Source organism: Tachypleus tridentatus, chromosome 5 (assembly GCF_004210375.1).
Source record: "Tachypleus tridentatus isolate NWPU-2018 chromosome 5, ASM421037v1, whole genome shotgun sequence".
Classification (NCBI taxonomy): Eukaryota; Metazoa; Arthropoda; class Merostomata; order Xiphosura; family Limulidae; genus Tachypleus; species Tachypleus tridentatus.
The window spans coordinates 41,796,628-41,823,204 of NC_134829.1; the positions used below are offsets into that span (position 1 = coordinate 41,796,628).

General features: G+C 34.8%; 1 protein-coding gene across 3 annotated transcripts; it reads left to right on the top strand.

Annotated features, from left to right (window-relative positions):
- On the top strand, nt 1-26,577 carry LOC143251006 (uncharacterized). 3 transcript variants are annotated; one of them, XM_076502279.1, is made up of 6 exons: nt 51-157; nt 4,812-4,937; nt 21,434-21,610; nt 24,055-24,137; nt 24,539-24,651; nt 25,257-26,577. In XM_076502279.1, the coding sequence occupies exons 3-6, from the start codon at nt 21,480-21,482 to the stop codon at nt 25,404-25,406; spliced, it is 477 nt and encodes a 158-aa protein (XP_076358394.1). In that variant the 5' UTR covers nt 51-157; nt 4,812-4,937; nt 21,434-21,479; the 3' UTR covers nt 25,407-26,577. The 3 variants fall into 3 exon arrangements, with proteins under 3 accessions (XP_076358393.1, XP_076358394.1, XP_076358395.1); XM_076502278.1 differs by lacking the exon at nt 4,812-4,937 and having other exon boundaries at nt 1-157; XM_076502280.1 differs by lacking the exons at nt 51-157; nt 4,812-4,937 and adding an exon at nt 227-345.

Consider the following 26,577-nt stretch of genomic DNA (forward strand, 5'->3'; position numbering starts at 1 on the left):
CCGCGTTCGTACGCACCCGTGTGAACGCAACGTTGACGTCATTAATGATGCAAGCGATGCCATACACCTCCGTGCCACGCACTTGACGAGCGAGCTAGTAAGGTTGGTTGTGTTCTGCACGAGTGGCAACCTGCACACGCTGCTCGCACTGGTAAAGGTAAGCGTATTTCCTGTTCTGTACCTATTCAAGCAAAAAAGTATGTTAGGATTTAAAATATACAAAGCTAATGGGCAAATAGCGAACTTACAGTCTTGTAGTGGAACTTAGCAACAGGTGGAGTTTCCCTTGCTTGTATCGTTATCCAAGATGTTGTTTGGCGTAGTAGCGACCTTGAGATAAAATAGGTTAGTGACAAAAGATAGAAAAGTTTACAGATACAATACAAAGCCTGAATCTATAGTCAACTATTCGCTAAGTAGGTTCTGTATAATATAATCAGCATCATTATATTAAACATTTATCAAGGATTTGTTCGTTGTTACGAGCATGTCTAAACAATGGGCCTTTGTTGTGCTCACCGTGGGTATCATAACCTGATTTTTAACGTTATAAGCCCTCACAGTTATCGATGAATATAATATTGGAGTTTTATGATATTATTAAGTTGTGCAAACAACCTATAAGATATAATTGTGATTCTTGTGGTAAAATTTGTAAGCGACGAATACTTCTAAAAATATTCTTAAAATGCAACTTTGTTCTGACACTTGCAGTGTTTGACTATCTATCATTGTTGTAACTTGTAAAGCATCACCACATAGTATTGTAGAAACATAATAATACTATGATTGTTGTAACTTGTAAAGTATTACCACATAGTATTGTAGAAACATAATAATACTATGATTGTTGTAACTTGTAAAGTATTACCACATAGTGTTGTAGAAACATAATAATACTATGATTGTTGTAACTTGTAAAGTATTACCACATAGTATTGTAGAAACATAATAATACTATGATTGTTGTAACTTGTAAAGTATTACCACATAGTGTTGTAGAAACATAATATTACTATGATTGTTGTAACTTGTAAAGTATTACCACATAGTATTGTAGAAACATAATAATACTATGATTGTTGTAACTTGTAAAGTATTACCACATAGTGTTGTAGAAACATAATAATACTATCATTGTTGTAACTTGTAAAGTATTACCACATAGTGTTGTAGAAACATAATAATACTATGATTGTTGTAACTTGTAAAGTATTACCACATAGTGTTGTAGAAACATAATAATACTATGATTGTTGTAACTTGTAAAGTATTACCACATAGTGTTGTAGAAACATAATAATACATTTTATTCTTAAAAAAATTCTGAATGAGTAGATATAGAACATAATGTCAAAAGGCATAACAATACACAACAAGTGTAATTAATTATTATTTCTAATAATTCTTGTCGATATAATTTTACATTATTTGAATAAACTGAATAGTTCTTATGAAAGAATATCCTTTGTTTTTCTCTCGTTTGAGAAAGGAATATATGTGTTTCTACACAATATATTTCATCAATGTACGTATGTCACATTTTTCAGTCGTGGGTCAAGTAACAAAGCATCCTGTGCCTTATTCATGTCTTTTTTATAAAGTACAGATATCGTTTAAGATTTCTTTTAAGTTAAGCACAAAGCTACACAATGGTCTATCTGTGCTCTGCCCACCACGAGTATCGAAATATTGTTTCTAGTGATGTAAGTTGTTGCATCGCAGATATAATTGTGTGTCTGCGTATGTTTTCTTATAACAAAGCCACATCCATCTGTCTGCTGAGTCCACCGAGGGAAATCAAACCCCTGAGTTTAGTGTTGTAAGTCTGTAGACATACCCCTATACCAGCTGGAAACAGATATAATTGAACCCTAGTCAGAGTTGCAAGGTTCTGTGTTTCTTAAAAAGTTGTATGATATATGACAAATTTCATATTTGTACTTATTCTACCTCTGTCTGAAGTCGTTTTTATTTCTCTATTAACGTTATATTGTAGTACTGCAGTATGTAGCATTGTGGCACTGATTTGGTGCCTCTAATGATTCAGCGGTGAGTCTTATAACGCTAAAAATTGGGTTACGATACCTGCTATGGACAGATCACATATAATTCTATACTTATGAACAAAGAAACTATTGACTTGACACAATTTGTTTGCCCCCATGCAAGTACAGCAGTGACTCTACGGATTTACAATGCAAAAATCAGGGGCTGAATTCCCCTCGGTGTACATAGTTCAACCGTTGATCTATAACCAATCTGAGGGTTAAAGATTAACCCTCGTAAATCTTTGCCCAAAATACGACGAAACAAACAAATTATCCTGAGCAATCTCTTTGCCGTAAACAACATACCTGGTGACAGATAATGGACTATTTCTGCTGTGTCCATCGTGGGTATCTCCAAAATAGCCCGATGTGGCCTTGCTATAAAAACACACACAAACAAACCATTTGTTTTGGCATAGCGCCATCTAATGGTCATCTGTTTGAACATAGTTGAAATAATTAACAAGAAATGAATGGTTCGTAATTTGTCCATCATTCAATTGTTGCACATAGTTGAACCGCTGATGTAAAAGGCACATAATTCTAACATCACGTCGTATGTTATAGACTAGGTACATAAAAGATGTAGGTAGTCTTATATAACAGGAGGACGGTGTGTAAATTATGAACTCGGTTTTGATGTTGCAAGGTTGTATATCTGAAGTAGTTTTAAGTTCCTTTAATATTATGTTCCAACACAAAAATGCTTTTGTATTGTATTGTACTGCTAAAAAAATAAGATATTTAAAAATACACATTTATTTACCCTCATTAAACGACCCTCATCATCCAATTTCCTACATCTTGGTTGAAATATTATTCAAGAATTTAACTTGTTTTACTTACACGTGGTTAACCACTGTGTAATATTAAAGTTGAAAAAAACACACACACGCTTTTGGAAGTTAGCCAATGGTAGAAACAAACTATGTTAAATAAAAATCACTTCTCAACCTCAGCAGGGTCGAGTGTGGTCCAGTGGTTTGCCTGCTGAATTGTGGAGTGAGAATCCGTGGCCTGCGTCCTGTTACCGCAAATAAAAATAAAATCCACACTCCTTAATTTGGAGCCGTGGATGAGTTACAGTGAAGTCCATCGTTTCGTTCAATCCTGGCTATTCCGAGAGTTAGAGATGGATACTGTTCACTAACCGCCGTTTCTTTCATCTCTCACTTCAAAAACAAGAACGGTTAGCGTAGATAACCCTCGTAAATCTTTGCCCAAAATACGACGAAACAAACAAATTATCCTGAGCAATCTCTTTGCCGTAAACAACATACCTGGTGACAGATAATGGACTATTTCTGCTGTGTCCATCGTGGGTATCGAAAGCCGATTTTTAGAGCTATAAGCCCACAGAATTTCTGCTGAGCCAACAAGAGCAGCTGAGCAATCAGGAACATAGTATAATGAATACCGAAACAGAAGTAAAATATCGATCTTGTATATCTGTGCTTTTCTAATAGATTTACTGGCTTTATAATGCACATGAACGTTCCTGTCCTTGGAAAACTCGCTTAAATAATATTTATTGTAAATTATTTGTCTTTATTTTAATGTTTTCTACATTCTCATTAAAAATTGTTTTAGTATTTCCGAAGTACCTGTGGTCACTTTTAAGTATCATGTTCTTTGATCCAATACATGTTTTATTGTTGTTTGGCCCAAGATACGTTTTTATTGTTGCTAAATGTTCTGTTGTTTACTCAAAGGCATGTTTTATCGCTTTTAACTGTCGTATTGGTTTATTCAAGGCACGTTTCATCATTGTTAAGTGTCCTTTTGTTTGATAAAAGCATGCTTTATTATTGCTAAGTGTCCTATTTTTTAATCGAAGGCATGACTTACAATTGTTAAGGCAGCTTTATCTTCGTTAAATGTCCTGCTGTTTAAACCAGTGCATGTTTCATCGCTTTTAACTGTCGTATTGGTTTATTCAAGGTACGTTTTATCATTGTTAAGTGTCCTTTTTGTTTGATAAAAGCATGTTTTATTGCTTTTAACTGTCGTATTGGTTTATTCAAGGCACGTTTTATCATTACAAAATGTCTTGTTGTTTGATCCAAGGCATATACTATTATTCTTAAGTGTCCTATTGTTCAATCGAAGGCATGACTTATAATTGTTAAGGTACGCTTTATCTTCATTAAATGTTCTGTTGTTTGAACCAGTACGTGTTTTATCGCTTTTAAGTGTCGTACTGTCTGACCTGAGGCACGTTTTATTACTGTTGTTTGATGAAAGTCATGTTTTATCCCTGTTAGTATCCTGTTGTTTAATTTAAAGCAAGCTTTATAACTACTTGTCTCGTTTTTTTCAATCAAAGCACGTTTTATCAGTTATGTTCTGTTGTTTGAAACATATCCTTTCGAGTTGTAGACTTATTATCAATTTGTTTCTTTTAAACCGCACCATAAACTGATAGAAAACATTTAACTTGTACAGAAGAACGTCTTAGATTACAAACTGTAGTGACTTGTGAAATACATTAGGATATTTTCGCTTACAGTATAAAGCATATTTTCATTTCGAAAGTCAAAAATTGCGTGCTATTTACACATTTGTTTACGTAAGTAAAGGCCCCCGCTAGTACAGCGGTATGTCTCCGGATTTACAACGCTAAAATAAGGGTTCGATTCCATTCGGTGGGCTGAGCAGATAGCCCTTTGTAGCTTTGCTATACGACAACTACACATGTAAGTAAAGCTAATAGTTATGAAAGTATCACTAAAAAAAATCAATAATAAGATTTCTGTTCAGAATATTGTAAGGAGTTACGTTTTGAAGGACCATCACTGGCGGAACCAAGGCTCATAAAGCAAGTCGCAGAAATTACGCTCATAATTAGTGAAGCAGTAAAATATTCCACGTCACTTTTTAAATAAGGTAAGATTCAAATGAACTGTTCTGCTTCAAAAAGCATGCCACGGATAGATGGTGAGTGAAATAATCGACACGTCTAATTCCATAACACTTTTAAATAAGAAAAGTTTCAGCTGAGGTCTTAATACGTTGACATTATTAAGTAATCTCTTATTTCAAGCAGTTAATTCCACGAATAGTTTTCTTAGATAAACCTTCACGATAAGAAATATGAGAAGCTTGGATCTGTCATTTCAAATAAACCATTGAGGTAAGGATATGTGATGAGGCTGTTACTTCAAAGAATCCACCGAAGTAAGCACACATTACGAGACTATCACCTTAAATAAACCATTGAAGTAAGCATACATGACGAGGCTTTCACTTAAAAAACTATTGAAGTAAGCATACATGACGATGCTGTCACTTAAAAGAATCCATTTGAAGTAAGCACACATGACGAGGCTATCACTTCAAATAAACCATTAAGGTAAGTAAGCATACATGACAAGGCTATCACTTAAATAAACCATTGAAGTAAGCATACATGACGAGGATATCACTTCAAATAATCCATTTGAAGTAAGCACACATGACGAGGCTATCACTTCAAATAAACCATTAAGGTAAGAAGCATACATGACGAGGCTATCACTTAAATAAACCATTGAAGTAAGCATACATGACGAGACTATCACTTCAAAGAATCCATTTGAAGTAAACATACATGCCAATTCTGCAAAATGAAAACAACAAGAGCAACAAAACAACAACATATTTAGAACAAGACACAGAAAACCAAAAAAACAGTGGTTTCCATTTTGTTTTCTTCTACTGACGACACCCTAACCCACTTTCCTGGATTTGTGCGACACTCCTAGCAGCTTGCCACGATCCACAATTTGGAGGCCTATGCCATAGAGTTAGAAATCAGTAACCTGAGATATTCCGATATCTCGTGGCAAACCATAATTAGCATATAAGAGGTGATGTTGAGTGACGTCTATTTGTTCTTTTGTTGTTACGAGTGGTAGTTGAAAAAGGCTCAAATACTCTACAACCTGATACGTGAATAATACATTGATATCATACGGTTAAGGAGAATTATACATGTGTATGCCGAAAGTAGTATGTTACGAAATCTTTTATCTCTGTTATTTAACAAAAATTTACAAATCTAGTGTCTCAACTAAAGTAGTGAGGTTTCCGTGTAAAAGTCACAAAATTTCGTTAGTGTTACATGAGTGCAGGTAGAGCTTTAAATTATGAACGATCTCCCAGCTCAGCATGAGTTACTGCATCACACAGATACACAGACTGTCAGTTCACCACAATGTGAACAAAACAGCGCTAAGTTTCCACAAATAACACTTTATTTTACTTCTACGTAGTAAAACGTCCAAGAGTTTAGTCATTCCACAGAAGATGATGCTACATCTAAAGATGTAATAGTACACACACGCACACACATACAAAACATGTATCGAGCTATTTCACGAAATTTCCCCTCAATATGTTAATGTAATTTGTTTTTGTTGTTTTTCCAAGTTTGTTTGTTTTGATACTTATTGTATTAATGTTTAACTAGTACACGTTTATTTGCATATAATTAGTAAATATTAATCTCTTTTATTTGCAAATTTTGTTTCATAGAAACATATTTTAACTATAAGTGTTTTTCTTATTATTAAACGATCTCTGTTGTTTCCATAACTGATCTCAAGTGAACTTCGTTGTAAATATTTATTAGAGAAAGACAACACGTTCAACGGAACCATTACTCTGTAAACTCAAGCATTACCTATCAAGTTCTCATCACTTTGCATAGTTTCTGAGACGATCTGAAATCTTTTAAACTTGTATTGGATCGAAAGGGTCCAATGTTCGAGTCTCGATACCACTGAACGCGTTCTGTACTTTTAAACGTGCGAAAATTATAACAATTAGTAGATGTACCCATGCAATGCATGATGAGAGGCTTATGTAAGTCGTTTTATTCTGAAATGTGCCAGTTACAATAAAAAGCTTGAAAGAACATATGAATAGCATTATCCATATCCATTGGCAAGATTATTTAAAGAGCATCTTATTTTATATTTCATTTTTAAAATAAAAAACAGTACGTAACGTGTGATTTAAAAATATCTTGAAAGTATGCAAAAACAACGTGTGAACAAAAAATCCTTCAAACGAATGGTGAGATTTGAAAACGAAAGTCAGTTGTAGAATTAATGTTTTACTTTTTTTGGTGTCCTAAAAATTCCAGTAATGAATGAAAGAGCAGAGACAGAGTGCACTCCATGTAATGAAGAGAAAACTAGAGATCTCCCATCAGAACCTCTAGTGGCCACCGATATTGATTGATCTATATTTAGCTATCACTGGTGCTATGAAACCCATGTATTAAAAAAAAAAAAAAAAACTTCTTGCCACATCCTAAATCATACCCTGGTTGATTAAACCATATTTAACAGATCCAAATTCGAAAGCCAAGGAAGAGTTAGAGTACAAACCAACACACTTCTGTCAGACTATATTAGGATTATAATAAATCGTGTTGTGGAGTTCAAAAGGCTGGACAAAGCCCTCGTGACGGCGAGTGCTGTTAGCTGGCTGTCTTACTTCTGATTAGTAGTTTAAAAATAGGAGTAGCTATTACTGAATTCTAGTGGTTTAGGTGACGTAAACATGGCGCCGTCCAGGTCTAAAACTTTAATTTATACCCAGTTTAACGTTCAGAATAACTTCACGGATTATATAACACTTGTCAAATAGGATAATTTAATGTTCTAGAGTTACTGAGAACAATAAATACTGTTTATCAGTACACTCTGTCTTCCAAGAAAATCACTGAAGAAAATTGAAAAAACAAACAAATTAATGAAACCTCATGAAAGTTTTGAAATTTGAACAAACTGTTTAGTTGTAAAAAAAAAAACAGTTTGGTTTGAAATAAACCAACATTTCTTAATACTTGGACAAAATATTTTGAAAAAAGTGAATATTATAAAGGACATATTGCTGAAAAATATCCCAACAAAGTTGTTTCTTTGAAAGAATCGCACTGCTACATAATATTGCTGTTTTCCTGGACAGTTTCAAGTCTACAAGAAAGCTGCAAATTAATTCCATGAATTCTATTTTCTTGGTAAAAATACCGACGTAATTCATTCTTCAGTGGTGATAATGATGGTTTTCGTTGTGTATGCCTTTAATTATATTTTGTAACAACTTGGAATGCTTGAACGGCTTCTTACAAGACCTTAGTTTTTATATATAGTGTTTTCTAGAACACAGAAATACCATTCTGTTGAGGTGTACTCTTCTTTCCCAGCCACTCTTTGACCACCAATAAATGTATTTGACAATTGTTTCTGAATAGGATGCAGCTTGGCCATGTGGAAGAGCTCTGTAGTTTGGAGGTAGCTGATCGAATTCGAATTCGTGTGGCACTCTAAAGTACTTCCTCACATTTTAAGCTTTAGATGCGTTAAAAGAGTGACAGGCAACTCCTTAGCATGGTTGCTTTCCCTCTGGTCAGTGGTTCAAAATTAGGGACGGCACAATAACAACAAATATAAATGTTTCTAAACTTGTTCTATTCGATTATTATTAGTAAATGTGTTTGACTCAAGTCTGGATCTTCATTAATCTTAAAGCCTGATATTATGACGCTCAAAGCAAATCTTTGTTTACAGGGTACTAAGAAAAAATAAAGAATTTTAAAGTCTGAAATTATTTTTCAAACGGATCGTTAAACATGTTCAGTGAATGCTCGTAGACCCGGCATGGCCAAGCGTGTTAAGGCGTTCGACTCGTAATCCGAGGGTTGCGGGTTCGAATCCCGGCCGCACTAAACATGCTCGCCCTTTCAGCCGTGGGGGCATTATAATGTGACGGTCAATCCCAATATTCGTTGTTAAAAGAGTAGCCCAAGAGTTGGCGGTGGGTGGTGCTGACTAGCTGCCTTCCCTCTAGTCTTACACTGCAAAATTAGGGACGGCTAGCGCAGATAGTACTCGTGTAGCTTTGCGCGAAATTCAAAACAAATAAACTGAATGCTCGTTTCTGCCATTGTTGTAAGACAATGAATTCTGAATCTCGAGCATACAGTGAAAGTTATTAAAACGTATGACAATTAGTTCTGGCTTCAGATTTTTTAAACTGGGTCTAGCTGAGGGTAATAAGACATAAAATGAGATTAAACATAAAATTAACTCAATAAACGACCCTAGGTTGAAGGGAGATACGATGAAATATCAAGGATTTTTGTTCCTCATTTGTACCGGCCCAACTGAGAAGCGAAAAAAAAGTCGTTATCTTCTATAAAATTTATTCTTTAGTTATATTTTGGATATAAAACCGGTTGAGATTCAACAAGTCGTCAAGTCAAGACAGGAATTGAATTCATATCTCTAAGTTCAAACAACCCTGTAGCATATTCAGGTTCATTAAACTGTAATTTTATCGAGTTCATCCAAGTCAACACTTTTAATGTTTAGGCCCAAGAACAACAGATCACGTTCAGACCTCACTGGTTTTCTTAGACACAATGCGACTGGTCTTTAGTTTTTAACACAGCCGTAAAACAGTACAAGTATTGAAGGAGTTGAGTTTCCCTTCACGGATTTCACCTCCATACAGCTCTTTCGTCTTATGGTGGATTGTGGCCAAGCAACTAGACTTTCGATATGTGTGTCTACGGTTAGCGTCAAGTTATCTTTTAAAAACATTCCGTGGGTGCAATATATGAACGATGGCCAAATTCCGCTATTCGGTCTGACGACAGTAATACAAGAATTGGCGGAGGGTGTTGTTGTCTAGTTGCCTTCTCCTTAATTTCTCTTTTGAAATTTTGGACAATTAATGCAAATAGTTCTTGTATAGCTATGCAAGACATTCAACAAACGGTCAAAGTAATGCATAGTACCACACACTTATGACTTCTCTATCATTTCAAGTTGGCTGAACAGACAAGAAGATAATTTGTTAAGAGATAAGTTGATTTCTATTCTATAAAATAATATGTATTTTTTTTCTCATTACTGTTGAAGTTGGTAAAGCCAGATGCAATTTGCTCGGTGTGATTTGAAATAGCATAACTGACGAGAACAGAAAATGACGTCAAACGAATACATATTTTTTTCTTTTTTACGTTGTCGTCTCTCTTTTCTTCTGCTCAACATTTCGAATAAGAAACTTGTTTGACGTCAGCTAGTTAAAATACAACCTTTCAACTAGATACAGAGGTGACTCTGCGGTGAAGAAGTCGGTTTGAAAAGATTCACTGTCGAAATAAGCGAAACGCCTTAGGTTTGCTTTGGCTACAGGCTACAGCCATTATCTAAGTTCACCTTGAAAAATATGTTACTGCAACATACGTCCCAAGGTCCCATTACGTATAATTAAAGAGACGAGACCAGGAAGCTGACCTAGAAGTTCTGCTTTGACCTTCAAAGAAAAAAGAAGGTAATAGAGAAGTATTTAGAAAGTCATATGTGATAGTTTTGTTTTACGTTTGCGTGACTATTATCATTCAACAATGAAAATCAAATAAGTGTTCTTACTAAGTTTTTAATTCTACCAATTTATTTTGTTTTTGGCAAACAATGGAAAATGTTCCTTGACAGTAGTTGAAGAACTTAGTTTAATACGTTATAGTATTTGTTTCGAGTAAACCTTGGTGACCTCCAGGTCGCTTTATTCGCAATCTGTGGGTCACGGGGTCGGATCCTGTCATCGAACATGTTGGCCCTTTCAGCCTTGGAGGCATTATACTGTGACAATCCATCCCACTTTTATTTGTTAAATAGTAACCCAAGAGTTAGCAATAAATGTTTTTAACTAGCTACCTTACAGATGGTCTATCATTTCGAATTTAGGAAAGACTAAGGCAGTAGCTTGGTTTTGGTTTTTTTTCAACAAGTAATAGGACAAATACAGAAAGGCCAAGTTCACCATTCGGCATTTTTTGATATATTTTCTTTTGCCTGAAAGAAGGTCAAAGTAAAACTTCAACTGTTTCACGATCACAATACAAACTGATGTAAGGCGGCAGTAGAAACAGTCAAAGTAGAGTTCGCTCGATACGACCAAATTTTTAAATATATTTTTTCTTTAAATATCGCCTTATCATAGATTTCGATTCATGATTTTTGCACACTAGCTAACAATACTTTGACACTAATTTCCCAATTTTCGACTCTTTTTCCATTTCATCCATAATATTAAATCAGTGAAAAACATGGCAGTGTTCCAGTTAGTTGGGTAACATAGCCTTAATTTTGGATGTTTCAACAAAGTGTTCTTTCGATGGGGCAGCAGTAAGTTTACAGACTTACAATGTTAAAATTCAAGATTCGATTCTCTATGGTGGACACAACAGATAGCTGAATGTAGATTTGTTCTAGGACAAACAAATAATGTGTGCTATTTGAGATGGAATGACAATGACTAATACCCTTTTCAATACTGCTGTGATCGTCATAAGGTTTTCAGCGTTTTTAAAGACAGATATAAAATTTTTATTGGAATAATGCAAATGTTTGTAATTCGTTAAAGATATCTTAACTTCTCTCACACACATATACACACTCACAAAACCGTATTCCTTAACTCGGACAAGGTTAGAATTTTTTATGATTATTTTCATTTACTGGAAAAAATCCCCAAACTCTTCTGCAGGATTAAGACTCCCCACATTCAGAGAGGCCCTAGAGTGCCGATGAGACACCTTCACTGTTTCCAGTTACTTCTGTATTTACCCCAAAATGATATCTGTGTCCAAAAACAAATTATATTAGAACCTCCACCCCACCCCCTCCGGCACCTGCTAACCTGTGAGTGGGAATCAGATCATAGCGCCAAACATGATGCTGCCCCAGAATACCGAGAGGGAGGCAAAACACAATATCCAATATTAGATTAAGGCTCATTGACTTTGAAGGCCTTTTCTTAGTCCCCATCATGCTTAGTAGACTTCCCGGGCATGTTCTATCTCCATTTGTAGAGGACTATACCACACATGTAAGGACACTGCTAAGTTTGTTGCTGCTAACTCCAAAACTGTGAGAGGAGTTGACAACTAACAGACACACAAACAAATTAATAGAAGATGGCAATAACAAACAGGTTATTTGACTCTCAACATTTACAAATGTTGTTTTATAGTTTGTTTTGGAATTTCGCACAAAGCTACTCGAAGGGCTATCTGCGCTAGCCGTCCCTAATTCAATAGTGTAAGACTAGAGGGAAGGCAGCTAGTCATCACCACCCACCGCCATCTCTTGGGCTACTCTTTTACCAACGAATATTGGGATTAATCGTTACATTATAACGCCCCCACGGCTGAAAGGGCGAGCATGTTTGGCGTGACGGAGATGCGAACCCGCGACCCTCAGATTACGAGTCGCACGTCTTAACATGCTTGGCCATGCCGGGCTGAAGACGAGAGGGAAGGCAGATAGTCATCACCAACTCTTGGGATACTCTATTACCAACGAATAGTGGGATTGACCGTCACATTATAATGCCCCCACGGCTGAAAGGACGAACATGTTTGGTATGATAGGGATTCGAATCCGCGACCCTCAGATTACGAGTCGAACCCCTTAACCCACCTGGCCATGCCGGGCCTCAATGTTTCTTAATTATTTATCTATAAGTCTAGTTAATACAATATTGCGTAAAATATTTCATATCACCAAAACATACCCGAATACCTCCTGATTTATTTACGTTTTAGCAGTTCACAGATATCTCTTAGTGCAGCAATATTTCGAAAAATAGCAGTTCTGGTAAACAGCTTATGACTTTGGGGACCGTCGTTCAAATTATTTAGGTAAATTATTATAAGTGTCTGAAATTGCGAGTTGTCCAGGTTTCTGATTTTCTTCCATTCGAATTTTTACATCGATCATATCACCACAAACTGTTCCTTCCTACATGCTTAACGTTCACAACTTGTTTGAAATTATCACTGTTGAACTCAACTGATTTTCCCAGTTATAACTAATGATGTTATCTTGTACTCGTTGATTTTGAGATTGTGTATGCATTAAGCTATCACAATTTACACGCAGCGCGTGCGTTTCCTTGCTCACTTGCCTTTTGTTGTTGAGTAAATTGTTACAATATTTTAAAATATTCCTAAACCTTCTATCAGACTCACTGTGTACTTGAGAGCTGCCTAACAAGTTAATAGTTTTAAATCGTTAAGTAGTAACAAGCTCTCTCTATATATGAACCATAATTAAACGGGTGAATCATGTTGTACATTGAGAACATATTTTATGTTACATTGCTTCATATCTCAGTTTAAAATAATAATGTTTGAGTTATTGTTCAGGATATTGTATATGGCGAGTCATATTTCCAAACAGGAATTACAAAAAAAAACGTATTAAGCGAAATAGACCATTGGGTTTATGCGTGGTTTAGACTTTCAAATATTATAATTAACAGGAAGTTAGGGTCATCGAATGGCATCACGAAGGTCTGAAAGCTGTTAGTTCATAATAAAATGTATTAATTAGTAGAGTAACTTTAAGAAACAATTAGTCGATTGTTATATATATAAGTAGTTAACAATCTCACCACTAGGTGAGTAATTTTGTTTTTGTTGTTGAATTTCGCGCAAAGCTACTCGAGGGTTATCTGCGCTAGCCGTCCGTAATTTAGCAGTGTAAGACTAGAGGGAAGGCAGCAAGTAATCACCACCCACTACCAACTCTTGGGCTATTCTTTTACCAACGAATAGTGGGATTGATCGTACATTATAACGTCCCCACGGCTGAAATGGCGAGCATGTTTGGTGCGTCCAAGAGATCCTTTCGTGCACAGAAAACGTTTGTTGGAAAAACCTCGTGAAACTTCAACACCACTTAAAATATATTTACCAACATTAGAGACAGGCTTTCTTTGTAACGTGACATCTTAAATATTTATTAGGAAACTTCTGTTAATGTCTATTGTTCAGGTTCGGTAGTTGTTGTTTTTCTAGAATGGATTAGCGGAATCACATCGCATCATGCTACATGCCACGTAACCAAGATACCCCTTAGGTTTTCTTCGGTACAAAAACAAATTTCTCAGTTCTCAGAAATTTGGGGGTCCGCTGTCTACCCAACCTTGCTTTTCAGCGAAAGTTAGATAGAAAAACAAACAAAGCCATGTAAACACGCGTAATATTTCCTTCGAACTACCATTTAACATTGTCCACCTCACACTGGAACAAGTCCAACTTCTTTAGTTACCATGCCAACCACCCAGAGCTTAATAGACAAGCTGTAACACTTTGTTGATATTCATAGAATACTGCTAAGATATAAAGTAAAACTGTGTCTGTTGGTGAATCAGTTGGAATAGGTTAATAAAACTAGAGTATTCAACTGATGAAAAATTGATTCTAACTTTTATAAGCAAGAAAGTAGATTTAATAACACTATGTAACACAATGTTTACTTTTTCTTGTTCCTGGGAAGAAAGTGTTATTTCCCAATTGCTTATGCTTAAGTGGAAAAGACCTATTTTTAACTTCAAGCTTTGCTTTTGTGACTTGGGAGCGTATAACGAAAACATGATGGGAGACTATATTTAGGGGCTGACACGTGAAAGTGAGTTACATTACAGTCGCAAATCTCGAAAAACCGCTCACTTCTAAACATTTTTGTATACTTTTAGTATAAATACATGTAAATCTTGATTCATATGTTGTTTTATTCAGACCTTATGTAAATGAAAATGTGCAAATTTTCCCGTTTTCACACAGAAAATAGGTTAATTTCTAAATTTCATTATCCTGGTTTTATTTATTCTTGAAACAGAATATTTTCGGGAACCCTGCAGAAGTACATCAAGTATTTTATTTGATTTATTTTATTTGAAACTGTTCTTGTATCAAGGGTGCGGAGGATACGTTAGCTCCTCCTAGTTTGTCATGATTCCTCTCTTAAATACGAGGATTTCGACTTCAGTGGTCAACACTCTCACGGAAGAATGTGTCCTAGCGTCAATGCCTGTGGTCTGCAGTAGTTTTTGTTCAATGTTGTAACGTTGAAAACATAACTGAAAAACGTCAGGCCATAAGATTCTCTGATGAAATCACAAGGACAGAGAAACGTTGGAAGTGAAATGAAAGCAAAATAAGTACATTTTTATAGAGTCCAGTTTCTTTTCTTCGCGTTTCATTATACCTCTGAATCTTCAACATGTGCTTAAAAATAAAATTTTCTCACTAACTTTTAGTTTAAGCTTTGCAGTTTATAACCGTCTGATATAGTGAATCTACTACATAAAGATATGTTCGTCAATAGAAATGTAATGACGGACTGTTTTTTTTGTTTACACTTTAAGATATAAGTCTACTACAAATTTATAGCCTAGTGATTCAGAGGTAAATTTCGGAAATTACGACGTTAAAAAGCGGGGTTCGATATCTGCCGTAAGCAGAGCGCAGATAGTCCATTGTGTAACGTTGTGTTTCTATACATATAAGCCATCGTTATAAGAGTTAAAAACAGGTTTCAGTCAGTTTCCTCTTGATCAATCATGCAGGAATACTAATTGCTTCAATAATTAAATATAAAACTAACAATATAAACCACTAGAAGCTTTAGGCGTCTGTAATTATAACGTTTTGTCAATTATAATTAGTAAGTTTCGAATATATGTATATATATATATATAAAACTCCTCCTAAACGATTATCGAAATGGTCAACATTAAACATATTAGTGTTTAGTGGAAAAGCTGCGAAAACATGACAGATCTTTTATAAATATATATATATCAGTGAGCCTCTGGGTAAAGGTAGTGAATAACTTGGTTATTCGGGGGAAAATATCACGTGACTTTTCAAACAATCAAATATATCCTATACATTTGTTTTGCGTACTTATTCTGATTAAATTCAACTCAAAACACATAAACTGTGTTTTTATTACTTACAGAAATACTGAAACACGTGTATAAGTCAAAGTGTTCTCAGTTTTAGAATTTAATTATGTTCAACGTTATCGACTTTTATTTGTCAAGCCCCTTTTCATACATGTGAAACAGAACATTAACTTGCTGAAATGTAATTATTAAAGGCCGTCTCGTACCTAACGTACGCTATACCAAAATATGGGAACAATGCATCTAGAACAACAACAAATAAGGCATCGTATTTTGTTGTTGAAACTACGTTTTAGTAGGGAATGGATATACATTTAGTGTTAATAACTGTTGCTAATATTTGATACTAATAGCTGCAAATATCAGACGAAATGGACTTTTCTTCCTTTTAATATTACGGCCCGGCATGGCCAGGTGGATAAGGCACTCGAATCGTAATCTGAGGGTCGCGGGTTCGAATCCCCGTTACACCAAACATGCGCGTCCTATCAGCCATGGGAGCGTTATAATGTGACAGTCAATCTCACTATTCATTAGTAAAAGGGTAGCCCGAGAGGTGGCGGTGGATGGTAACGACTAGCTGCCTTCCCTCTAGTCTTACACTGCTAAATTAGGGACGGCTAGCGCAGATAGCCCACGAGTAGGTTTGCTTGTTTGTTTTGAATTTCGCACAAAGCTACTCGAGGGCTATCTGTGCTAGCCGTCCCTAATTTAGCAGTGTAAGACTCGAGGGAAGGCAGCTAGTCATCACCACCCTCCGCCAACTCTTGGGCTACTCTTTTACCAACGAATAGTGGAATTGACCGTCACATTATACACCCCCACGGCTGGGAGGGCGAGCATGTTTAGCGCGACGGGGGCGCGAACCCTCGACCCTCGGATTAGGAGTCGCACGCCTTACGCGCTTGGCCATGCCAGGCCTGATAGGTTTGCACGAAATTCAAAACAAACAAACAAACAAACCATACTGCTTCCCATCTTATGTAAAATTTTCGTTACGTCAGTCTATTAGTTTTTGAAATGCAGACAGAAAACGAAACATACACACAGACCCGATTACAATACACTTGTTCTTCTCTCTTCGGTTACGAGGATAAATATATCAGTTCGCCTGCTTTCTAATAACTACTGTGTTTGCTAATTTTGAATCCTCTAACGGATCAATACAGGGATATTTCTATTGCAACACGTGGGGAAGAAAGGTAAAACGAAACACATAATTTTGCTTCTTGGCTTGTAGATTTCAAGCTAGTTTGATACTGCAACGTGCATGAATTTGGGTAAGGTTTTTATACCAAGAAAAACGGTATGAAACAACAAAAGTGCATTACATTTATTATTTCAATCGTGTTTAGATATTTTACTTTGTCATAGTAAAAGCGCTGTGATAACGTAGGTTTCGAGAGACCCACAAACTCGAGCGCTTTTGAATAATTGTCTTTTCCTTATCAGGTGTAAGAAGGGTGCTTTTTCACTACAGAGAATTAATTGTTTGTTGGTTGGTTTTTTAGTTGTTAAGCAATGGGCTATCCGTGCTTTCGCATTACGGATATCGAAACCCAGTTTTTGGCGTTATAAGCCTTCAGACTCATCTCCGTCTGGGGAGTAAACGTTCAATTATTGGACAGCGTTCGAATTTCCGAGGGTTTTAAAATCTACATTTAAAGGACTGAAAGCTGTTTATATTAACGATAGGTATATATATATATACCATATAAACTGTGTTTCCGATTTGTTTATGAGAGTAAACGTTTCTCACAGTGTGATATGAAATTGATTATACAAATGATATATAAAAAAAGCAAGCTACAGCGTTTGCGCAAATTATGTTAAAATTATTTACATGCGTTTTAAACATAGGAGTTTTAGACCTTAGTAACAAAGGTTTCTAAAATTTAATTACACCAACCAAATTACATTGTAACATGCATGGAAGCTATAAACATAAAGTTGTAATAGTAGCAGAATAGCTGGTAAAATACAGATATCTATTTTCTTTGACAATTTGTCAAGACGTGCTTGTTGAAATTCATCTATTAAACAAGCACATCTAAAAATTAATTACGACAACTGATACTGCTAAATCATTAGTTAATGAAATCTGGCTACTCTCAGATTACGAGCCACGTGTGTAATGAAATACCCACCTATATTTACACAAAGTTTTACAGTTTCGTTTACAAATTCGTCGTGTGTTGATATATATATGGAAGTGAGCTACGCTTAACATCATGATTTTGTGCTACTGTTATTTTTGTAAAGGACTAGTCTTTCTCCAAGAATACAAAATTAAATAAACTCCATAACAACCCTTTCATTTCCTGGATTTCTGACGTCCTTCGTACTTCAGATGAAATTTAATCAATAAGGCGTATTTTAACGAAGCCAGCTGCTGTTTCATGCTATTTTCTCACTATTTTAGTTGCATGTTTTCTGACAGTAAAAGGAGCAAAGATTTGTTTGTACATGTGCCATTACGACACATTTTGTCATCCCAGTGTGTCACCCATAATTATTTAAAGGAAGAACAACCGAAAAAAAAAAAAAGACCATTACAAGTTAAACGTGGTTGAAACAGACGAATTTCTCAACGTTACGCTGATCTACCGACAGATGACGTTATAAGCACGCTAATAATAGGTTTTGGTTTTCTTGTGAATTGATTTTTAGCGTAAAGTTCTTCTAGGCAGTTCATTCTACATGTTTTGCTTCCTTAACTTGCAATTTACGTTTCCATTCCAATTTACAGAGTTAACTTATTTTCGTTAAGAGTCACTTCATAAGAAAAAACGAGCGACGTTGTAGAAACTGTCATTAATATGCTATAATGTCTTTGTTTGTTTTTGAATTTCGCACAAAGCTATCTCGAGGGCTATCTGTACTAGTCGTCCCTACTTTAACAGTGTAAGATTAGAGGGAAGGCAGCTAGTCATCATCATCCACCGCCAACTCTTGGGCTACTCTTTTACCAACGAATAGTGGGATTGACCGTAACATTATAACGCCCCCACGATTGGGAGGGCGAGCATGTTTGGCACGACAGGGATGCGAACCCGCGACCTTCAGATTACGAGTCGCACGCCTTAACACGCTTGGCCATGCCGGGCCCCACTATAATGTCAAATGGTGATAAAGTATACTGGTCGACTGTTAACTGATGCATATTTTAAACTACATTAACATGTGTACCGAAACTTTTATTTTTAACAGAAGTATATCTCATCATAGGACACATTTATTTCACAGTTAAATTTCATAGTAAACTATGTAGGTACTTTGACAAGAAACTTTAAGAGGCTCACCCTGTCTGAATTGCATAATGTTTGTCTGTATTTCAACATCATTACGCCCATAACTGTAATTGTTATTGCAGTTGTATGCCTGCTACTTAATTTTCTGTTTCTGGATTTATTTAACTTTAAACAGGGATACGTACACACATACATATATATATATATATACAGTGTGTGACAAAAGTGTGTATACAGTTGTTTCATTCAGAACGTTGTTTAATTTCTAACATATTTTACTCTGAAACAATCATTTATTAAATTGGTTTCGTAAAATCTTATATAGTGTCAACAGTATAATGACAAATGGGCTATATGTTTTGGCTCACCCTGTACGTTTGTAAACACTTCCCCGCTTCAGAGTGTTAAACACGACTTAAGAGGTGTTAAAGCCCTTGTATTTTGTGTAATGCATGAATAAATGATAAACGTTTAGCGTTGCTCAAGTTTCTATAAATAGTATTAAAAAACGTGTTTGTTAAAAACACTTTGGGACTGAAGTAATATCACGTGGTTTTTTTATTGGATGTTTTTTTTTTTTTTTTACATTAACTTAGAAGTTCGTTGTTTCTATTTTTACAAATTAACTCACTGAAAATCCAGCAACTTTAAACGTTTAAGCTCTTTGATCATTTTATAAACATGGGGAAGAGAGAAAAAACAAACACCACCACTTGAAAGAGTCAAACTTCACGTTTGTGAACGATATGACATGTAGACTCTACTGCAATAAGTGTGTATAAACCATGCAGTAAAACATTTACCTCATATCAAAGTAAAACCTGTATGAACGACAGAACATGACACGTACACCGTATTGAGGTAAAGCAGAACCTCACGTGTGGGTGCTTGGTGAGCCTTGTCACAATCTAAAAAGCTCTTAACTTAAACACGACCTCGCTTTCAACCTGTTCTTACTTACTGGTCCAGTTTTTCAATAAAATATGATACACAAAACGATGGCCTTCTTGTTCATAAAATATACAAGCCTATTTGTCGTTCTCTCAGGCAAGTAATTTGAGATTGTTGTATACTTACATTATTTGGGGCCTTGTGGTGTATACTTTATTATATATATTAGTTGGAGTAACAAAGGATAAAAAATTGTTTCATTTTTCTTTCCATAATAAACATTACAAGTGGAATAAAAATACATAAAAGTACCAAAACTGATTAAAAGAAAAAGGCATGCTGTTTTCAAGGATTTTATCAATATAAAATTAGATGGGGACCACACCCCCATGACCTTTTTCGTGTCATCCTGTATCACTGAATCAGGTTTGGTGCTGATTAATCAAGAAATATGGATATATATAACGAACGGATACATACACACTTACGTTTGTTTATTTAAATTTAGGTACCAGAGGTTTTAAATTAACAAATTGAACTTTGTTTTATAATGCTGTTTCTCATGGAAGCATTTATATATGTTCAGAAAACTTGAATATATATATGTATGTAGTACATTCTGTTTTCAAAGGGTTGTGTTGTCGGTATTGAATACTAAATGTTAAGCCTTTTTTTAACAACCTAGTGCAGTTATAATTTTAAAATAAAAATACCTAAAGGTATAGTTTTAAAGGACGTGCAGCTCCCATGCTGTAACATGCCAAGTGTAACAGTTACTCTGTATGCTTAGCTAATACCATTCTCGTCCATCATCGAGGAAAAGAAATAATAAAAACGCAAATTCGTAGCCTCGAAAATATAAAAGTCCTAGCTGTGACTTGTCTCAATTTTTTTATAACACAATTTGTTTTTCTGTAATACGAAAAAGATCCATTTCTTGTTATCGTTTCATTTCTGATGTATAGGGAATGCTTGAGATTTAAATAATGTTTTGGTTGACTGACAGAGGTTAACACAAATATGGATACGACCTGTTTAACATGCTCATGGTGTAACTGCCACTATCCGTTTTTTTAATTTCACAGAGTTACAAGCAATGATTCAGTTAATATCAAAGAAATCAAATAATGTAGTTGAGTGTTGCTAAAACGTTTCTTATTTTATAAACATTCTTCGTGTTAACTGGTATCGTGGATACGTTTTGTGATAGAGCTGTGAGAACAGGCGAACACGGCAGAATAGCTGGCATTTCACGATTTAATAAAAAATAAGAGGTTTATGAGTCATCAACGAGTGAGAAGTCTATGACCTTTTCCACAGTACATCCGCATGAAAGTTTTGGATTTTAATAAATAAAAACATTCGTGCATAATGCTGTATGATCTATAAATTATAAATATTGATCAGTAATTATAATAATTATAATTAGTAATTATAATTGTGTTAATTACTGAAAATAATAATAATTTTTTGTCCTTTCAGAGAGAAAACAAAGCTGGTTACATAAGTGACCGATACATTTGTGACAATGAGGCTGCTTTCATTCTATTTCGGTTTATCTTTTGTTTTCCTTCTCTTGATCTCTGGCGAATTCTGTGAAGGTAGAAGACGAAATCATGCCAAACATTCCAGGAAGTGGAAAGAAATACTAAGAAACAAGTATGTATGATAAAAGTTGATATAATTGTTTTTGACGCGACTCCTATTCATGTAAATTGGTGTATCATTTTGGTATTAATGTCAACATTTCATGTTAATAAGAAATGAGGCTCTTTTTTAACATTGGTTCCAATAATATGGGAAAGTAAAACATAACACGAAGAAACATACTGATATAAAACAACCATATTTATTGTTCCGAACACTGAGAACGAGCAGACTGAGAGATAAAAAACTGAAACAAGGCTGTAACGAATTAATGTAATCAAATATTTTAAGACCAGTCATTGATATGAATTATCAGATTAAGAGTTTCAAAAGGTGTTTACCTCATCTTTGATCTTGAAGCCCGGCATAGCCAGGTGGGTTAAGGCGTTCGACTCGTAATATGGTGGTTGCGGGTTCGAGTCTCGGTTGCACCAAACATGCTCGCCCTTTCGGCCGTAATGGCGTTATAATGTGATGTTCAATCCCACTATTCGTTGGTAAAATAATAGCCCAAGAGTTGGCAGTGGGTGGTGATGACTAGCTGCCTTCCTTCCCTCTAGTCTACACTGTTAAATTAGAGACGGCTAGAGCAGATAGTTCTCGTGTAGCTTTGCGCGAAATTCAAAAACAAACAAACAAATCTTCGATCTTGACATGATCATTTTGCCATACGAAATCAAACTTGAGGTAACAGTAGATTATATCTGATACCGAAGAAGTTTGGTCTTGCTAAATGAATATTGAAGTAATGGTAGATTATACATGATGCCAAAGAAGTTTTATCCATCTTGATTATTTGGTCTTACGAAATGAATCTTGAGTTCGATCTTGACTTAATCATTTTGTCCTACCAAATGATCCTTGAGGGAACGACAGGTCATATTTGATTCTAAACAAGTTCAATCTTGACTTAACCATTTAGTTTCATGAAATAAACCTTGAGGTAATAGTAGATCATATCCGATTCCAGAAATTCTCTCTAGAATGATTCAAGACGGATGTGACTTAACTGTGTACAGAATTTTGACCCTACAACGTTGTTTTCATAAATACATGCACCGAATTAACACATAAGTCTGTATGTGTACTAAGGCAGTAAACAATAAAGTTATAAGTAAAAGCTATAGGACAACATTTTAAATAAATGATTTATATCTATCCACGAAAACATTTCTAGTAACTCTGACGAAACAAAACATATTGCGAGACTTGCAAATGATGATATGTTACGCCAAAAACTTTGATTTTTTTTAATACAAAACAGTCTGAATATAACAAATATCAAATATTATTCAATCATAAACAGAGGAGATAAAACAGAATGAAACAGAAAATAGTGGCAAAGAAACGGGATAAAATATTTGAAAATTGAACAAAAAATGGTTCCAAACGTTTCTGCTATCCTTTGTTTGTTATTTTAAACAAAGCCACATTAAGCTATTTGCTGTGTTCACTGCGAATGCTCGAGCCCCGGATTTTAGAGTTGTAAGCCTGTAAACTTATCTCTGTCCCTCCGACTGACACGTATCCTCACCTAAATATTAGTAATTTTAATCCGAAACACTAAACGAAACGTTTTGTTTGATCAAACTTTTTCTTGTTGGGTAATATTTTGATGTTCTGAGGCATTAAACCCATTCACTGCGGCTGCTTTAAACGCGCGCGGGGTTTTATGAACTATATAAAGCACACTCCTATTTAACTGCTGGAAGTGGACCGCACCCTATAGGTCGAATCAGCAATCAGCGGGTTAATAGCTTATCATAATAATTTTTTTGAAGTAATAAATTAGGTAATCAAAAAGCGTGGGACAAAATTATTACAGTTGGTAATTTAGAAAATACTACGAAGACAGCTGAAACAAATCTAATTATTAAACCTAAAATTTGTAAGAAAAGCACATTTACTGCAGGTATTTTTTCTTCACATGTTTCGAAGATTGTCCAACGTGGATTCCAAATCAGATGCATATAAAAATAGCGTTTCAAGATATACCTTTGTCTCTCACAAGTCATTGCCTATGAAGAGGGCTTGGCATGGCCAGGAAGTTAGGGCACTCGACTCGTAAACTGGGGGTCGCGGGTTCGAATCCCTGCCACAGCACACAGACCTTCCCTTCCAGCGATGAAGGCGTTATAATATGACGGTCAATTCAACTATTCGTTGGTAAAGGGTAACCCAGGAATTGGCGGCGGGCGGTGATGACTAGATAGCCCTTGTATAACCTTGCGTAAAATTAAAAACAACCAAGGCTAAAACGAACGTGACAAACATACAAACATCTTCAATTAACGTGATTTTTTATTACAGATCTTTACGCCTGTTGGTTTCTAATACTTCATCAGTTTTCGTTGTTTAAACCGCAACTTCTAAAATTTAGCATATTTTGACCCATCCTGTACATAAAGGCCCAACATATATGTGTTTTTTTATTCTCTTAAATTTCTGTTTTACAGGTTCAAAGAAGCCAGACTAAACCGCAAACTTGAAACAGACATCAACGTGATACAGAGTCCTGAGAGAAAGGCCCAACTTCAAGGTTAGGAGAACAATCGAAAATTTTCATACTTACGTAACAGAAGTTAATACTATACCAACGTGTGAAATTCCGTGAATTAACGAACTGGGTTATGTTTTATAATATCAGAATCACAGAACTTGTTATATTTTGTTGAGCTTCACTTGCAGGAAAATATTAATCTTTGACATCTGTACCTCGTCATTAAATCAACGGTAGCTGTAATTAACTTTATTTTGTTATAGAAGTGAGTATATTTAAATATTTGAAAAAAACAACAACAAACACATATCATTTCAAAAATATGTTAAATTAGAAACTTATTTTATAAGAAACTTTTAAAATTATTATAAAACTAGTATAATTTAATTTACATTTCTACCAGACGAACATCAAATCTGATTTTTTTTCTTTTCGTGCAGAATGTCACAAATTTGCCCTCTACAGGTGTGGCAAAATTTTCCTTAAGGTTTCCAAACTCACCAATTTTCTTAAAGGAGAACAGTCTTACCAAACCAAATGTGCCCTTAGACAGGTATATCTGAAATGTTCGCTTACCTTATTGATCTGTTTACAGTTGTAAAATATTAATAAAGACTATTCGTCAGTATCTTATTACCTGTTGGCTAAGAATTTATATTTCTGGACTTGTAATTACTTGTCCATTTTATATTTTAAATATTATATTTTATTTTAAATTATATCGGAATTATAAGTTTTAATGTAGGAATTATAAATACAATAGTAGGTATAATATCCTATTGTTTGTCAGTCATTGTTTGAGAGTAAGACACCTTTTTATTTAATAGCGCCATCTGTTGAGAGGTACAAAATTTACACATATCTTACATATAAAATTTACCCATGGATATACATATATATCCAATGTTTAGGTTTAAAGTCTGACACACAACTACTCAATTTCAAATGGAACATTTATTGAGAGTCAAATTATTATCGTTTAGATTAATTTTTTTCTTAATTAATAATTATTATTAAAATAAAAGTAAATAAATATTCAGAACGAATTATTTTGAATGTTTCACTTCTTTCGTGTTACTACAAAATATGCAAGTTGGTTCAATAATATCTTATCATATTCACTTTTAGGTTATTAAATTCTAAATGAATATTTTACAGGCTTTCTTTACGTGCATCCAGAAGTTGAGACTCAAACCATGTTCTCATCGCAAGTACAATAAGGATTATGACATAGTGGAGTTGAGAAAGAAGCTCGCGGATAAGCTCTGGGCGAACCGTTCATGTGTTCTCTTTGCTAAGGGCAAATAAGATGGAGGAAAATGCGACCCATGTACGGAAGGTGTTACCGAATACTATGGACATTTCAGAATACGAGAAACTGTCCAACAGTTAAAGATGGTGCAATTACATACACTGTGTGACAAGATTTACTGTTTAAACACAGTAAATAACATTCATAATTACCTAACTGTATCGTATAGTGAAAGGATCAGAACTATGTTGTTCTTTAACAAACCAACCACGCTGGGCTTTTCAGAGAACTGTAAAACTTACCACCCGTATCCGATCCATTTTGCTGTAAAACTACCATTTTCTAGGGTAATGTTAACATATCGATATAATAGAATTACACTAAGTATAAAGTATAGAACGTGTCACTTCAAAACTTGGAAACACAAAAGAAAAAAAACAATTTACATTTATTATTTTTCACCTGACAACAACCAAAATGCAAGCTACTAAACGTTTCGTTTGTTCTGTTTTACTGACATGGACATAAATAGAGTGTTATAAGAACACTATTGTTCCAAATTCCTTAAGTGAAAGCTGAGAGCGAATTATCTTCACTATCATACGCCTAGAATACCTGCATTATCAAATAACATTACAAATATAATTTTATTGTCTAAAGGATACCAGGTATAGGAATTTTTCTTTGGTTGAAGATCATGTCTTCAGTACAAGGGTAAACAAAGACTTCGGACTGTTGCATCACTCATATAGCATAGTTACTAACATATGAATATTGCACGCATTTTTTAAACACTAGTGCTAAAAACTAATAAAAAAATTAAAAAATCACACGCTACATAAATTAGATCACGTTTTGGTTGTAATATTTGTTAGCAATTGTGACGTCTACATTCCTGTTAACATTTATTTTAAAACGTACATGCAATTATATAGCATGAGGTGTGCAGATTTTGATTGTTTTTATTTGTTTCGTGTTTAGGTGCTTGTGAAAAGTCTTGTTGAACATATATGTGTGTTTAAATGTGTGTAAAAATACTGCTATGTCCATCCATATATATATATAAATAAGCATAGTAAATATGTACATACGTACAAAGTGACCAAACATTATGTTAAGACATTTATTAATGTTCACTTCTGAATGTTTTAAACTCTGTCACGCTGCTAAAATATTCCATGCATGTTACAATGTAACTTGGTTGGTGTAATTAAATTTTAGAAACCT